The sequence below is a fragment of the Microplitis demolitor genome, chromosome 1 (assembly GCF_026212275.2).
Source record: "Microplitis demolitor isolate Queensland-Clemson2020A chromosome 1, iyMicDemo2.1a, whole genome shotgun sequence".
Lineage (NCBI taxonomy): Eukaryota > Metazoa > Arthropoda > Insecta > Hymenoptera > Braconidae > Microplitis > Microplitis demolitor.
Genome location: NC_068545.1, coordinates 18,935,512 through 18,952,380, shown reverse-complemented (window position 1 = coordinate 18,952,380; position 16,869 = coordinate 18,935,512). Strand labels below are relative to the sequence as shown.

Genomic DNA, 16,869 nt, shown 5'->3' with positions numbered 1-16,869 from the left:
ATTATAAAAATTTATCCATCTCGTACCGCGTACACGAGACAAGTGCATGCAGGTGCTCTAAGTGTCCCAGATTAAATTTATTTAAGTAAACTACTCCAAATTTAAAAGTCAAAAAATATTTATAGCCAATACGGAGATCGTAAAATAATAAACCAATAATTTAAGGGAAAATAAAATAGCAAATAGTAAATAAAAATAGTAATTCAATCGCGTGTGATATATTAAAAGTATCTGGTAGGTATAAAAAGTAGACATCAGTATCAGATATCAGTAGTGTTGGGAACAAACAAGACTCCGACATGAAGGAGGGGATGTCGATGTAATAAAAGAGTGGGGCCCAGTAGGGAACAGACACAAGAGTGTGCGACGACCGCAGGTGAAGCTCGACGATCAGCCAACTCGTATGTTGTATTGGAGTATTTTTTACGCTCCCCCTGAAGGAGACCCTACCCCTCCTTCTCTGCTAGGCTGCGTCACTGTTGATCGTGCACGCGAGTAAAACTATAAGCTATGCCATGGGGTTCCCGTGTCTGTTCGCCGGTTCCGCAGTTACCCAACATCCGTCTATGCGATTACACGACACTTTTTCCCGCGCTGTTTAATTGCTATTTTAAAATGTGATACAATCCGAGTAATTATCACGAGCAACTTATTATTTTTTTTTTGTTACTAAATTACATAATTAAATAACAAAATTGTTACATTGGACTAACTCATATTAATACCAAAAGTTACCGCAGGATATGTACAGTAAATTCGAAGTACTTCGAAGCGTTGTCAACTATCTTCTCGTGTCAGGTGATTTATATAAATACATATAATATATTACTCGTAATGGCAAAGTTGTATCGATAAGCGTAGTATTCATAGGTCATCGATCCAAACAAATCACCGGTGGCCCGTGGGAATGACACTTGAGTGCACGTGTGCGCGAGCGAGATATTCAAACATAACATAAACTCTTGAGTAAAAGGGATTTATACATCAACTACATTGGGTTGCTTTGTACTGCGCATATACTACCATCTAGCTGTCGATATTCTCGTTGTCATCAACCTAGACACAGACATCGACATCAACCTGGTCATACACACATACCTATCAGTCTTATAGTTAGTCAGATATTGGATGTCAATGATCCTCGATAGACACTTGACAAGTGACGATTCCACCCGCGACTTAGGACTTAAGGCGTAATTGTCTCTACTTAGTGGTATCTCTTATTATACTAGGATTATACCAGCACTATACCACTATACCTCTACAACCACCAGCTCAATAACTACATAACTACAATTCTGTACTCTCAACTCGTCCAACGGTAAAACCATCCGATTCTCTTCCGCTTATTCGCTTACGCTGCCAAGACCCTTGGCCTACGTGACTAAAATACTAGAGTTAAAGAAGAAATTTACCATCCACCAAATAACTTTTATTTCTGCTTACTATTTTTTAACTCACAATAATAATCCGCCCTTTCATCATATTTTTTTTATTATTCACAATCTCGTTTATAAACGATGCTTTTATTCAACAGCTATCAACATGCCATCATAAATGTCGTTTAATTACTCGTGTAAACAGTAAACAACTAATTGTACATGTAATAATTTATCTCTAAATCCAATGTTAATCTCTATATTTAATTAAAATATTATATATATATAAATATATATAGCCATAGTTTATTCATTTAATTCTCAATGTGTTGTATGAAGTATTTTATAAAACTATTGTTATTATTTTTTTTTTGCGTCGTATTAGAATTAGATTTTTCTTTGTATATCGTCCAGGTGCTCGAGTTCTGTTCCCTTTCTGTACTTGGAGACTCTCTTACACATTACATTAGTGCATACCCTCTTATAAACCATACGTGTAAGAGAACTATGTGTTTTATGATATACCTGGTGCTATACATAAATATATGTACATATATACACATACCCATACTTGGAAAACATAAACACACATATATTTATACATTAGCTAACAGCTGGCCTATTCTCTTGGCCAGCTGCGCGACTTTCAAGACATCAATTCATATTTGGCGCTTGAAAAAAAATTTTCCTGCAAAATAATCACGTGCGATAAATTCCACAAGTGATTGTCAACTAACATGACAAAGTAACTTTTAAATTAGCAATTTATGCTGCAGCTGATGATCAATTTTATCAGTTATATCCAGGGTTTAAGTACCGTCCGATTGTTTTTATTAAATTAACATACGTTTTTTCTGTCTCCCACACGTGTTCTCGCTCGATTTTACTTCCTTTCATTTGTACAAGTGTGTTAGTGTGGATGTTACTTTTTCTTTTTATTTTCTTTGAGCTTATGTACGTGACGAAAATACCTCGAATGAGGATGCTCGAGGGAGGAACATTACTTCCGATCGTGATATAAGGATTTACTCATTTTTTTTTCTTTTTTTTCACTTTGTTCACAGCAACAATCGTCTGTTACTTTTGTATTATGTTACACATTCATTGCAACAAGTTTATTTAAATAGTAACTTTATTTTTTTTAACTGATAGAGAAATAAAATTTATGTATTTACAATTTTTTTTCTTTTTTACAGAACGTGAACGACATGGGACCACACGTTTATCAGCGTAAGTATTTTAATATAATTTTAAATTCAAATATTCATATTGAAGCTAAAAATAAAATAATTAAAGTATCACTTGTGAATATTGCCGCCTATAATTCTATAAAACTAAAAAAAAAAATAATTCACAAGTAGATTGTGAATATTGATGAAAATTAATCTCGATTCGCACCCCATTCTACGAGCCAATCAACAGTTTTCATAATAACTGACGATGAGCTGTCGAGTGTCATTGATAATTAAATATCAGTACATAAGTCTTTAAATTATTAATCAACAGTATACAATTTGTATGAATTTAAAGTATAAAATAATCAACAGGCATTAAGTCTCTCATTAAAATTTTCTTAGGTAAATTTTCTTTCAAGTGTAATTATTAAAACCAAAGTATCTTAAATTTCGCTTTAACATTTATATATTTATATTTTTTATTCTATCCAATTACTTCGTCATATTTAATCTCATTAGATTTTTTAAATATTTAATTATTAATTAATATCCTCTTGAAATAAATTTACAAAAAATAATTAATATAAAATGAATTTAAAAATTCTATAAATAAAAATATGTAATAAGACGTGGAAAATTTTCGAGTATGTACTAAAAAAAGTTTAGTGAGTCTTGTCTGTTAGTTACATCCGCAATGATTATTCTTGGCGAATGAACCGTAAAGTATATATGTATATATATATATATATAAATATATATAACTTACACAAAGTACAGAATGGTTACTCGGAAGAAAGAGCGAGTAAAGTAGAGAGTGTGGAGCGGCAGAGAGAGTTGAGATAGAGGCGAAATTATTACCGACGTTGGTTGGCACACGTTGCACGACAGAATACTTGGTGGAATAGAATGGAAGACAAGAATAAGGTACCTATACATATAATCTTGGTGTATATATGTATATATATATGATGACGATGATGAGGAGGATGGGAAGTGAGGGAGAGACAAAGTAGGAACGAGAGTAGTTGAGTTTGTGAGCTGGTACTGGTACTGATACTGATACTGATGCTGCTGGTGATGGTGCTGCTGAAGATCCTAGCAAGCGGATGGAGAAGTCTCGTAGCTCCTGTAGTAACTTTTTAAGTTATTCGCTACAGTGAGTCTGTTGGTCTGTGTGGAATTCTCTTCTTCTCTCGGCTGATTCCGAGGAATCTTTCTCACTTGCTCTCTTGTCTCAGTTGGTTAATGGCTCAGAGACAAGTTGTTACTATACTGACCTGGCTTAAAAGTTAAAACGTGATGCTTATATCTGTTTTCTTCGCAGGATAATGACTGCTTCTGTAGTTTAACTACAAACTAACTAGATTATTATTATCATTATTATGATTATTAGTTAATAATTTAACAATTAATAGAAGACAATAGTTGTAAAAGAAGAATGGAAAGTAATAAAAAGCAGAAGGGTTGGTGAGTCGAGGGGACTATGACGAGCTAATCTTTAAATGAGAATTCAAGCTACATAGTCTAGGACAAAGCCTGTCTTTAGCACACTAACCGGAGGGACTCTTTCTCTTTCTGGCTCTCAGAATCTCTGAGTTAAGATGAGAAGAATGCAGAATGATCACCACCGCGTAAAAAGAGAAAAGGAAATAAATAATAAAAAAAAAAAATAAAATAAAATACAAGAAGAAGGATGAAACTTGAGGACTACACTACACTACACTAGGGGACTATCGATTGCCAAGGCTTCGTGCTCTGTGTGAGATGTGAAGGAGAGAAAGAGTAATGTAGTAGTAGTTACTACCACTGGTGTAGCAGAGTCAGAACCAGAGCCAGTAGCAGTGACGAAGGGGACGAAAAAAAAGCTTGCTGACTATAGGGGATGGAAACATTTTCTCTCGTTCTTCTTTTTCTCTTTTATTCCCCTTTCGTGGCAGTCATCCACTCTAGTCTGTGTCGGCTGCTAGGGTCGTCGACCGCCCACCGGTTAAACATTCGACCGGTCCAAAGTTCCTTTGTTCCATTCGACGGCTCTTTCAATTTCATTAATTTAGTTGGCCAAATGCCGCTTTACAGCTTATCCAAAGTGTCACGTTTAATGTCTGCGTTTTGTTACTCCAATTGTTTAAGAATACATGTAAGACACACTGCCGTACATAAAATTACTTTATCCTTTTTTTATTTTTATTTTTTTTTTTTTAAATACAACAATAACTGCCAGGTAGATTTAACTTTGCGGTTACGCAGACTCCTGGAGGTATGACGCAGGTTGTTTTTTACCTGTTACTCGGTTGTTCTAATTACTAATTATATTACTGTCTCGTTATAACCGGATACTCTGACGTAAATCGATATCGCTAATAATAAACTAATTAGTGAAATTAAATTAACGAGATTTGTATATTTTTTTAAAAGTTAATTAACGAAACAAATATTGTTTTTAATTATTTTATCTGGCAAAGAGTACAGAGACCTTTTATTATTTATTTTTAAAATATAACTTAGCAATTCAAATATATTTCTTTTAATAATTCTTGATAACAAAATACCCACTCCTCTTATTTACCAATTGATATCACGAGAAATAGAAACTTTTTATCTGTTGAAAAGTAAAGAGAAAAAAAAACGATGCTATAAATTAAATATTAAATCGTTAAAGGCCAAGTTTCTTTAGCAAAAAAGTTAAATCACCTACAGAGCTTCGGAAAGTACAGGGGTTGAATAATAACTAAAAGAGCTATAGATAAATTGATAAAGTGTTATTAATACAAAGGAATAAAAAAAACAATAAAAAGCAGAAGAAGTAGCTACGAGAAATACAAGCCAACTAAAGATCTACAGTTAGAAAATATAAAATATTTTTAAAAAATAATAAAATAGATTAAATTGCAGGATCCCCCTGGTAATCTAATCTTGTCATTTAACAAGCAATTTGTTCCGCACTATTACAATATCTGGCCCGAAGTCTTATCAGAGCTAAACTGTTTGCATAGTAATCATAATTATCATACGTACGGCACATTATATAAATAAAATAAGTTTTGTTGAACGAAAAAAATAAGATAAATAATTATTAAATTGTTTTTTAACAAATTTTTGAATGTCCTGACTTACAATAAAAAAAAGACTTCAAAATTTATGATACTGAGTTTAGCCGAGGCTTAATAATTTTTGAATTTTTTTCCAATTATAAATTGCACATGTGCATATTTTTAGATTTTTTTTTTTTGTAATTAATTACTTGAAAAAAACATTTTTAATCACTGTCTGCTAACTTCATGATGAAAATTTAATAAAATAAAGAGGTGATCTGAGCCAAAAAATATAACATCTAGAAAATATAACAATATGACCCAATTGCAAAATTAATTATAAAAATTATAATAATATTTATAAAAAAAAAGAAAATAAATAATTAGAATAATTTTGTTAGCACGTGTGTGTATAAAATGAATGTTGTTGAAATGTAAGATTGAGATGAGCTTTCTTCACTTCTCATCTTGATGATGTATAATGGCCAGTGAGTAGAGATTGTAATTCTCATTGTGACAAGTGGATGGACCTTAACCGGTAAGCGCGTAACACAGTGCAGGTAGCAAACCTTGGAACGCAGTAGAGATGGGGTAGAACACACAGCGTTTGTGGGGTCGACGTCCGCTGTCCTCTCTTTAGCTGCTTATATATTTATATATATATATATGTCGTGAACATATACTCTCCCTCACTCTTGTCTTTTATACTTTAATACAACTCTTACTCTACTCGAGTCTGTATCCGCGGCACTTTGCACTCACTGACTATGGCTCTTTCGTGTCTTTTGTCTGTCGATACATTTCTCGAGCTGATGGTGCTGCTGTTACTGTTACTGATTCAAATCCAAAACTACCATCTACAATTATCATTTACCCCATTTATTTTTGCAGTACCGTTTTCCTATGGAAAACTTTAATTACATCTTGTTAATCAGACGTGAGAAAGTTTTATTAATACTTTTCATAGCTCTTTACTTTTTTCTGACGATGAGAATAAGAAACGTATTATAGTTTTATCCAGATTTAATTTCATGAACTTTATTTTTTCTGGTTTAATTAAAGATAAACTGTAATGGAACAAAATATTTTTTTTTTATTATTCTCACTTTGATTAGTATTAATGGCGGTAGTATTTTATAAACTATAAATAAAAACTGACTTTATCTAAAAATGATAAATTTTATAAAAATTATATTTAAAATTTTATTATTGCAGTGATCTTGAACGAGATTTAAGTCTCTCGGAAGACAGTGAAGATGAAGGCGTCAAGGTGAGTGAAAGACAATTAATTTAAACGTCATTTTAGAAAATATTATATTAAGAATTATATTATACTTCCAGACGTCAATTTCTCGAGTACCAAGATCCACTGCAAGTCCAAGTATAAACGCTGAGTAAGTATATTGGTAGCTTATGAACTCGTTTAATCGATTAAACCTTTTTTTATTTTTATTTCTCTCAAGTATAAATACAAAATAACGGTCGATGGGTTTTTAATTGAAATTGCAGTCATTCAACACCACTGGCACCAGCTATGACACCGGTCCCTGCACCTCTAGCACCGATGTCGCCCAGAGCATTGTCACCATTGGTGACTTTATCACCTCCGCGACCCATAAGCCCGCTCAGGACCCCACCTAAGCACACAGTGTCCGAGCGATTGCTGTCGCCGTCATCCAGCTCACCGAGAAAAGGCTCGCCGATAATGCCGATGAGGCCTCCTAGTCCTCCTGGCCAAGCGCCCTTGAGTTCCGGCAGCGCCAGCTCCAGTTCCGACTCTGGATCAGACTCGGGTACTGACAGCAGTGATGATTCTGAGGATGAAAACGCACCTCTACCACCGAAAGGTCCTTCCACACCGCCTTCCGTGTCTCCAAAAGTCCCGGTGGAAGACCCTCCTCCTGCAGAGGAGTCTAAGCCTCGTTGGAATCTCAGTAGTTTCTTCAACAAAACTGCCGTGCAAGCTGGTGACAAAAATTCAGAGAATAAAACTGCTCAGGTATTCATATTATTATTATTATTATTATTATTAGTAGTTTGATTGATAGATTTAATTATTTTACTTTTTTTTATGGTGACTAATTGGGTGAAAAACTTTTTGTAATAGAATGAAGCAGCTCGCCGTGACAGTTCACCTGAGGAAGCCTCTCTGGATATGAGAATACGCCGGTCGGATGGAGCTCATCATAACAACGAGTGGCAGCTCGATGAAGCGTTAAAAAGAACTAGAAACGCGACGATGTTGACGGTCCTGAGTGATGGTGATCAAAATTCCGACTCGGAGAAAAAGAAGAAAGAAGAATCGAGATCTCAAATTCAAGATAAACCAAAAGCACCAGATGTGCGAAAACGCGGTCGTCCACGTAAAACAGCTAAAGAAACGGTCAAGAGTCCGAGAAGTCATAGAATGTCGTCAGAGGAATCTAAAGCCAGCTCTAAACGCAGTAAACCTCGTAGTGCAAGTAATCCTAAGAAAAAAACTACAGCAATACCGCTGCCAAGGGTTCCACTTGATAACAGCGACGAGTTAAGTGACTCAAGATCACGTGACAGATCGAGTGACTCGGAGTGCGAGCAGTCGAGAATATCTCCAGCCTCGACAGTGATCCCAGTTGACAAACGAAGATCACGGTTAAGTATCTCCTCGAGTGAGGACGAGAAAACGACGAATAAGCACAGCGCTTCGGAAGACGACGCGCGGTGGAGAAGACTCTCGTCAAAGCGCAATAAGCTAACAGATTCTCCAACTAAGAAGCAAGACAAGAAGAAGAGCCCCAACAAAGTTAAACCTCAGCGTCCCAGGTCAAGGATAACAAATAATTCAGGCTGTGCCTCTGATTCCGACAGTGAATTAGAGACGACGCTGAGGAACAATCGCGTACAGCCAGTCGCGAGAGTACCACCGAGACCCAGAGCCCCACTTACAAGAGTTACCTCACCTGACAACTCCGACAGTGACAACAGTCCGACGCCAAAACTACAAGAAGAGGACGCCGGCAATGTGCAGGATAAGAAAAAGAATGATACACTTAGGAAACTATTTTCAAGTGCCAAGGGCGGTGCGAAAGGTGGCGGTAAGGGCGGGAAAGGTGGGAAAGGTGGTGGCAAATGTGGAATTTACGTCGAAGAATACACTGCGAGTACGCCGACGGGCGGTGAAAGTCCATACAAAAGACCGTCGTCGCAATCTTCCGCTACAGCAAACTTCCCACCCTTGAAATATGTCAATGGAGTACCCATACTTGTGTGTAAAGTCGATCTTAGCCGACTTTCTCATGTCCCACGGCCGTCGCGAGGTCAAGAATTGAGACAGCGAACAGAATTACCGGACACAAGGCCGGCTTCCCGACAATCTGCCAAATCCGAGCGACCGCCTACGCCGGAGGAGGGTGAAATTATCGATACCCCTACACCACCACCGTCCATCGACTTCAGGACACACGTTGATAATCATCACGCCACGACTGATCAAGCTGTGTTATCAAAAAGTAAACGTACTGAGAGTAAGAGTGAATTAGTAGTAACTTTAGCTGGGGCGGATTCGAAAAATCGCGCGATACCTGGTGGCAGTGGATTATCTAGTGGCCCTACGAACTCCAGTGCCGGTGCTAGTGCTAATGTTATCACAGATAATACTGGGGACCGAGTGCCGAAACGTAAGCGCAACGCCAGTTGCAGTTCTGTATCTAGTTTAAATATGTGTTCAATGGACAGTAAAGTTAAATCCACAAGTGAGCACAAAGAAAAGAAAAAAAGAAAACGACATCACACTGACAAAGACTCAAACTCATCCAGATCATCTTCCCGACAAGTTAGTTTTTTTATTTTCTCTCTTCAATCTTTTCCCAAAGTTTTATTATCTTCCTCCCGATCATAAAATCGTTCATAATAATTTCAATAAGTTATTATTATTATTATTAATTTTTTTTTTACCCTAGCAAAATGACATCCAACCCACAAATCACGAGCGGGAAGAAAGATCTGACGTTAATTTGCTGCCTCCACCGGCGGCACCACCTCAACGCGTCTACTATTCTTACTTCAATCATCAAAATGACGTTTTGGAGGATCAGGATAGGTAAGACTACTTCACTTTTTTACGATTACTTTTGTAGCAGCAGTCTGTCCGCAATCATGATGATGGTTTTAAATATTTAAATGTTTTATTAATGATACAGGGACCAGAACCAGTACCTGACGGAAGCTAAAAGATTAAAGCACAGTGCGGATGAGGAATGCGAACTGACGGCCCAGGGTATGCTGTACTTGGAGGCAGTATTGTATTTCCTTCTTACAGGCCACGCCATGGAGTCAGATCCAGTAACTGAAAGATCCTCTTTTACCATGTACAGAGACACACTTAGTCTTATAAAGTAAGTATTGAGTGAAGTGTATTTGTGAAAAGGCCAATTAGTCCGTGACAAAAGAGTTTTCTCAACTTTCATGTTGCTTTTAGATACATCTCATCAAAGTTCAAGAGCCAACAGAACAATTCACCTGAGAGCAGTATCCATAACAAGTTGGCTATCTTGAGGTAAGTATTGATCCGACAAAAAAAAAAAACGTCCTTCAATAATTCCTGCAATTTCGGACCTTTTTCCCTTAGACGTCCACAGCAAATTATTAATTTATATTTTTTCTTGCAGTTTATGGTGCCAGTCTCTTATTTATTTAAAACTCTACAAAATGCGGCAACACGAAGTTAAGGAGAACGCTAAAATTCTCGCAGAGTACACGCAAAAAGTGAGCACGGTAGTAAATTTTATTTACAATAATAAAATAAATTAATTTAGGAAGAACATAAATACTAAATATTAAAAATCTAATAGCCTGCACAACCGACACTCGTGCATGCTGAAGGCCAAGGAACTCCATCGTTGTCTCCAACACCATCGCCGGCAGGTTCGGTTGGTTCCGTTGGTAGCCAGAGTTCCGGATACAGCAGCGGTGAGCTCGCGAATCGCGGTAACGTCGTCTCAGGACAGCCCTCAGCTTCGACTTTTGTCAGCGTTCCGCTTGCGATTCACTCGATGCTGGTAAAGCAGAATCAACATTTCTCATTATTAACTAATTGTCACGATTTGTGGGATCAGGCGACCCTATTAGTTACGGACAAACATCGAGGTAAATATTTACTATCGCAATAAAAAATTAATAGTCTTCATTATGATCCTGAGTTTAGTAGAGAACTAAGTTTTTGGATTTTTTTTTTTAAATTAATTACAAAAAAAAAATAAACTAAAAATATGCGCATGTAGAAAATTAAAAAAGCTACAGGTGCAATTTTTCAAATATTTTTTTTTACTAATTTATCGTTTTTTAAAAAAATCCAAAAGTTATACGTCGGCTAACTTCAGTATCAATCTATTACGATGGCTTGCTAATTTATTAATTATTATTTACAGATTTTTTCATTGAATTAGACGAAAAACTTGGTCCGCTGACATTAAGAAGTTCATTACGGGACTTGGTGCGTTACGTACAAGCTGGAATTAAGAAGTTAAGAGCTCTCTGACCCCAGTGGCAAAGTCCCAGGCCGCCCACTCCCAATTACATAACGGCACTTCCTCACAATATGGCAACATATCCTACAATGTTTACGTAGCTACCACGAGGAATAATTCGCTGCAATGGCAATAATTGATAACTACTTTTATTTTCATTATTATTATTATTATTATTATTTTTTTTATCACAAAAACTTCTTGGGTGGCGGCAGCGGGGACGATTAATTTTAAAATAAAATAAAAATCGACCCGATTCAATGGTAGCCGAGTTATCACATAAAATTACACTGATCCGCAAGTCAACCAGATTTGCACTCACCAGGATTTTAAAATTTGAATCCTCATTACAATAGACTGCGATTGTGTGTAAGTTGTAAAAAAAATAAAAAAAAAAAGAGGAAGAAAATATGAACTCACTTAAATTCTTCCGTTTTTTTTTCTGCTTTTGTATGAATTCGCGTAGATACAATTGTACTTGATGTGAGACTAGTGGTGCTGCGAAGAGGCCGGCATCCTTGTAAATTCTCTCGGGAGCTTCCTCTTCAGCGATTAATAAGTACGCATTAATGCGTACTCTTGTAGAGACAATTAATACAATGACGTACATGGCGAACTCAATGCGCCCAGGTTTATTATATCTATACCAAGTAAATACACAGTAATAATAACAATAATAATAATAACGATGATGATGATAATTATGTATAAAAAAATAACTTTGAAATATTATTATTATTATTATCACTACTGTTATTGTGAAGGATAATGAACAAAGACGGGCTCGTCGTTAAAATATGAAAAACGCCACCGGAGATTTACGTTGTATACCGCTATAAAAATATTATAAATTTTTGTAGATAAGCAGCAATTATATAGTTAGATTAGTTTATTAGTATGCAATGGAAAAAAACAAAAAAAAAATGAAAAATAAAAAAAATCAATACATATTCTTTACATTAATAAAAATAATAATAAAAACGTAGTTAGTACTATGGGAATAATAATAAAAATTAGTGGTACTAGTGGTCTCAATAGAATGAGAAACGACAAGTGGATTGAATGAGTAATTACTATAAAATGAATACCAAGTATGTAGATTTAAATGTGACTGAGAGAATCGAGACAAGAAAATAAAATACGTGAAAATAAAAAAAGTAAATAAATAACAAGGAGTGAGTTGCTCATGTATATATTTTTGTAAATAGGTATTGTGAGTGCCGCTGCCTTGAGGAGAGAACTTTTATTATTCTTGACGTTTTGATACGACGGTATGAGTTCTCATCCTACCCAATTTTTGCTACCACATCTTATGGATGATAATATATATTTAGTAAATATATAAATACATATATATATTTAATAAATATATATAAAAAAACATATAAATATATTATTGCTAGTGATAATTCACTCAACGTTTTTTTTGTCTTATATATTTTATCCACATTCTCTCAGTCACGCGCCTCAGATTTTTTGACAATTTCCGTTGCTTTTTAGTCACTTTTTAAAATTTAAATAAATATATACTAAATCTTATAAATAATAATAACAATAATAATATATATATAAAAATGAAGAAATAAATAAATAAATTTTGTGATACAAATGACAAATGAATTTCGGACGATACGGAATTGGCAGGCCACGAGGCCTTGAGTTAACTATGCGTGGTCCAATTAATACAATTAATTTTTTCAATTCTATAATCCAGTGTCAATTTACACAGACAAAAGTAATAAAATAAAAAAAAAAAAAAAACAAATAATTAAAAAAAAAATAATTCCATATTTTCGAGATGCATTTATCATAATAATTAAAACAGAATTATATCACATTCATAAACTCAAATTAACCGACATTCATTTGGATATTTGGATACTTTTTGATTAATTGAAAAAAAAAAAATGGTAAATAAATAAATAAATAAGAAACAGAATCTTAAAATAAAACTATCAGATATAGTTTTTTACGCGTATCCAAAAAATAAATAAATGATAAATATATTTGGAGATCCCAGCAGCTTTTTGATAGAATATTTCATTAAAATAATTAAGTAATACAAAGAAAAAATTATTCGAAGCTAAGAAATTGATAAAAGATAAATACTATTATTTATTTATTAATTAAATTTATTATTTTAATAATTTAAAGTCGACTAGTACCCGATACCCGATAAATTTCATTGCCAATTGTACACTTATTGACAAGGAAGTTTTATCTATTATTATTATTAATAATAATAATGAGCGTATTGTTATAAGACGAGGGCGTGGCTGAGACAGTGCGAGAAAGAAATCTAATTATACTGATAATTAAAAACGTTATGAGTAAATTGAACAATTTGTAAATGATATTTAATCAAGAGTAGCAGTTTTATTTTTATTTATGAGAACACGGAGTGGAGCGATCCCCGGTAACAACAATTACGTTTTTTTGTTACTGCTGCTTGTCTTGGCAAGCTTTTTACCCTACAGTGCATGTAATATATATTTATCTATATATCTATACATATTGAATATATATAAATAAATATATACATACACTTAATATTATTAATTATAATTATAATTACAAATACAATATTATTGCTATTAATATAATTACTATATTTTATTTTATTATATTCAATTTAAATATAGACATATTTAAATTTAAACAAATTATTTTTGATCAAAGTATCATCGGAGAAAGAACAATTTTATGATTTTCTCCATTCGCTCCAATTATTAAACAAAAAACAAAAAAAAGAAACGATTAAGTGTCTGGCTAATTTATAATCTGGTGCTCATATTATTTCGTTTTCTTCCTTTTCACTCAACAATATATATAATATTCAAAAATATCCACTGTAAAATAAACAAAAATCAATTTACAATTTAAATTTATTTGTGATACATACATACATATATTCTATACATATAAAAAAAAGTAATTATAATAATTTATATCGACTGTTAAAAATACCAAATATCAATTTATTAACAACATGCACAACTACATTTTCTATTGCATTAATTAATGATAATTATTAATTACTCTGTAATTAAGTATTTAACAATCCATTTCAATTTATTTGTTTTAATTTGTCATTTTTTAAATTTTCTTTATTAATTTAACAGTAATTATTATTATTTTTATTTTTTTCCAAGCACCTGCTGCGGTAGCTAACATGAGAGTGAAAGTTTTTACCACACAATTTAATAAAATCAATTGACACAAACGGAGATAAAACGGGTATAAGAATTTTAAAAAACAAATTACTAACAAATCGTTACATTTACGCAGGTACTCGCGAATGGAGAAAATGTTAATGAGAGCACGCACAGATAAATAAATTTTAGTCAGTTATTGATTATTTTTTTTTAAAAATTACGTATGATGGAATGTAAAGTATAGCAATAAAACGAAAATGAAAAAAAAAGAAAAATAAAAAAAAGGATATGTGGAAAGTAACTGCACCAAGGAGAGACCAAACTCGCATAATGAAAAATAATTACTCGACGTTTTTTTATTATTTATTATTAATATTATCACTACTTTTATTAGTTTAATTAATTAATTATTATTCTGATTATAATAATTGTGTTTATTATTAATTTTTATTATTAATTAAATTAATTATATATATATTTATTTATGTGAGGTTGGTGAGACAGCTGAGCCACCGTTCCAACGCACTAAATTGTTAAAATTGATTATATATTGTTACTTAACTAATATTAAATCCGTTAAAAAAAAGAAATTATTAAAAACAATCAATTACTATTAAATCTTAATGATTTTAAAAATCTATGTATTTAAAAACAAAATGAAATTTAATGCCAAGAGATTTAATTGCGGCTCCATTAAATTTTTACTCACAAAGATTCATTTTTATATTTTATAATCTCGAATAATGAATTTTGCGTAAATTTTTTTTATTTTAAAAAAAAATAGTTATTAATTTCTACGAAGTTTTGTGAGCCCAATGGTAACTTTTGATTATTATTATTGTTTATAATTAATTCAATTGATTGCATGAAAATTAAAAGAAAATTGTCTATATTATTTAGATTGTTATATTTTTTTGTCGGTATTATTATAATAATTTTTCATTAATTTTATGATTTAATGGATTAAGTGTTGATTGTTAATTATTTTTTCTTTCGTTTCCACGTTCTATTTGTCGAGGAATTATAGCAAATAATTTTTTTCAACTAAAAAATCATGAATTATTAAAAATTATGTAGCGTAAGCTGATTACTTTTTATTACTACTATTATTAATTAATTAATTAATTAAACATTAAGCATCGATGAATTGTTAATAAATGAATTTATACATACATTTTTTTTTCATATTTAAATTTAAAACCATTAAAAATAATTTATTACAGTAAATAAATAAAATTAAAAAAAATTGTTTTTATATTTTAAACAATTTTTTAAATTGTAATTTACATATAAATAAATACATATAAATATAAATTGTATGCTTCATGACAATATGACGACGTAAAAAAAAAGTTTACGAACTATTTTGTGAACGGAGCTTTTTATTATCTATTTTATAGAGTAATCTCAACCAAAAAAGTGACAAAACAAAAGTAATAATTGACTTAAAAATAAAACAAGAGAAACAATAAATAATATACATAATTGTAATAAATAAAAAAGAAAAAAAAAATATGTAAAATAAATGGCACTGTAAATGCGATTACTTAGTACTGACGATAATGCGTTTCATGGGGATGGTTCACTGCATACCGTGTACTCGATATATATACATATATATATATATATATAAATATATATATATATATATATATATATATATATATATATATATATATATATATATATATATATATATATATATATATTTATATAAGATTCTTTTTCTTAAATATTTTTATTTCTCCACTCGTTAATGTTTTTGTGTTCTAGGCTTACATATTATTATTATCAATTATTACTTATTATTATCATTATTTCAATTTATCTTATTGTGTATATGGTATAAATTGTAAAAACAAACGTATTTACTATATCATATTCATTTTTCGAGGCTTCATGTCCTCAAAATAATGGTATTGTTTAATAAATTAAATAACTAAATGAATCATCTGTTTACTCTCACTTTATTCATTACTTATATTTTATTTATTCATATTATTTAAGTAACTTAAAATATTTATAGACTAGTGTTTTAAATATATCATTTATTCTAACTCAATTGTGACATCGGTGATGTTAATTTTATTATTTTATATACTTTATACTTATAAATAATTAATAAAGTTCAATTACCGATGGATTTTATATTTATCCCGGTATTTTTAGTGACATCAATTACCGAAAGTAACAAAATTTAATAATCACTTACTGAGGATTAGTATAGAAGATTACGGGAGCAACTTATCAGCTGATGTTAAATATTTTTATCAAATATATAAATAAATTTAAATAATAATTTTTAATTTGTAATTTAATTTAAAATTCAAATTACTTTTGTAAATAAGAAATTATTATCTTTAATAAACAAATTACTAAAAATGTTTTAAAATAATTATTTAGTTTTGATTTATTTTAATTTAAAAAAATATTTTTTTTTAATTTCTTTTATTATAAAAAATTGCGCGCCAATTGTTTGACTTACAGTTGCATTTGAATAAATTATTTATTTCAAAGACCAATTAGAACCACGTGTTGCATGTTTTTGTTATGATTTTAAGATATTGAATATTTAAATATTTGGCGGTCAAATGTCAGACTGTTAGAATATTTGAATTTATTTT

General features: G+C 31.7%; 1 protein-coding gene across 13 annotated transcripts in view; it reads left to right on the top strand.

Moving 5' to 3' along the window:
• Positions 1-11,517, top strand: part of LOC103577638 (AF4/FMR2 family member lilli) — a 50,689-nt gene extending 39,172 nt beyond the window's left edge. For 12 of the 13 annotated variants that reach the window (XM_053742074.1, XM_053742068.1, XM_053742062.1 and 9 more), the window contains 11 exons: positions 2,576-2,609; positions 6,802-6,856; positions 6,928-6,980; positions 7,096-7,585; positions 7,694-9,397; positions 9,525-9,664; positions 9,765-9,959; positions 10,043-10,120; positions 10,233-10,338; positions 10,416-10,710; positions 10,992-11,517. In XM_053742074.1, the coding sequence (XP_053598049.1) occupies positions 2,576-2,609; positions 6,802-6,856; positions 6,928-6,980; positions 7,096-7,585; positions 7,694-9,397; positions 9,525-9,664; positions 9,765-9,959; positions 10,043-10,120; positions 10,233-10,338; positions 10,416-10,710; positions 10,992-11,101 (3,260 nt within the window). In that variant the 3' untranslated portion in view covers positions 11,102-11,517. The remainder of the gene's footprint in view (positions 1-2,575; positions 2,610-6,801; positions 6,857-6,927; positions 6,981-7,095; positions 7,586-7,693; positions 9,398-9,524; positions 9,665-9,764; positions 9,960-10,042; positions 10,121-10,232; positions 10,339-10,415; positions 10,711-10,991) is intronic. The other variant, XM_053742078.1, reaches the window with a different exon arrangement.
• The last annotated feature ends 5,352 nt before the right edge of the window (positions 11,518-16,869 follow it).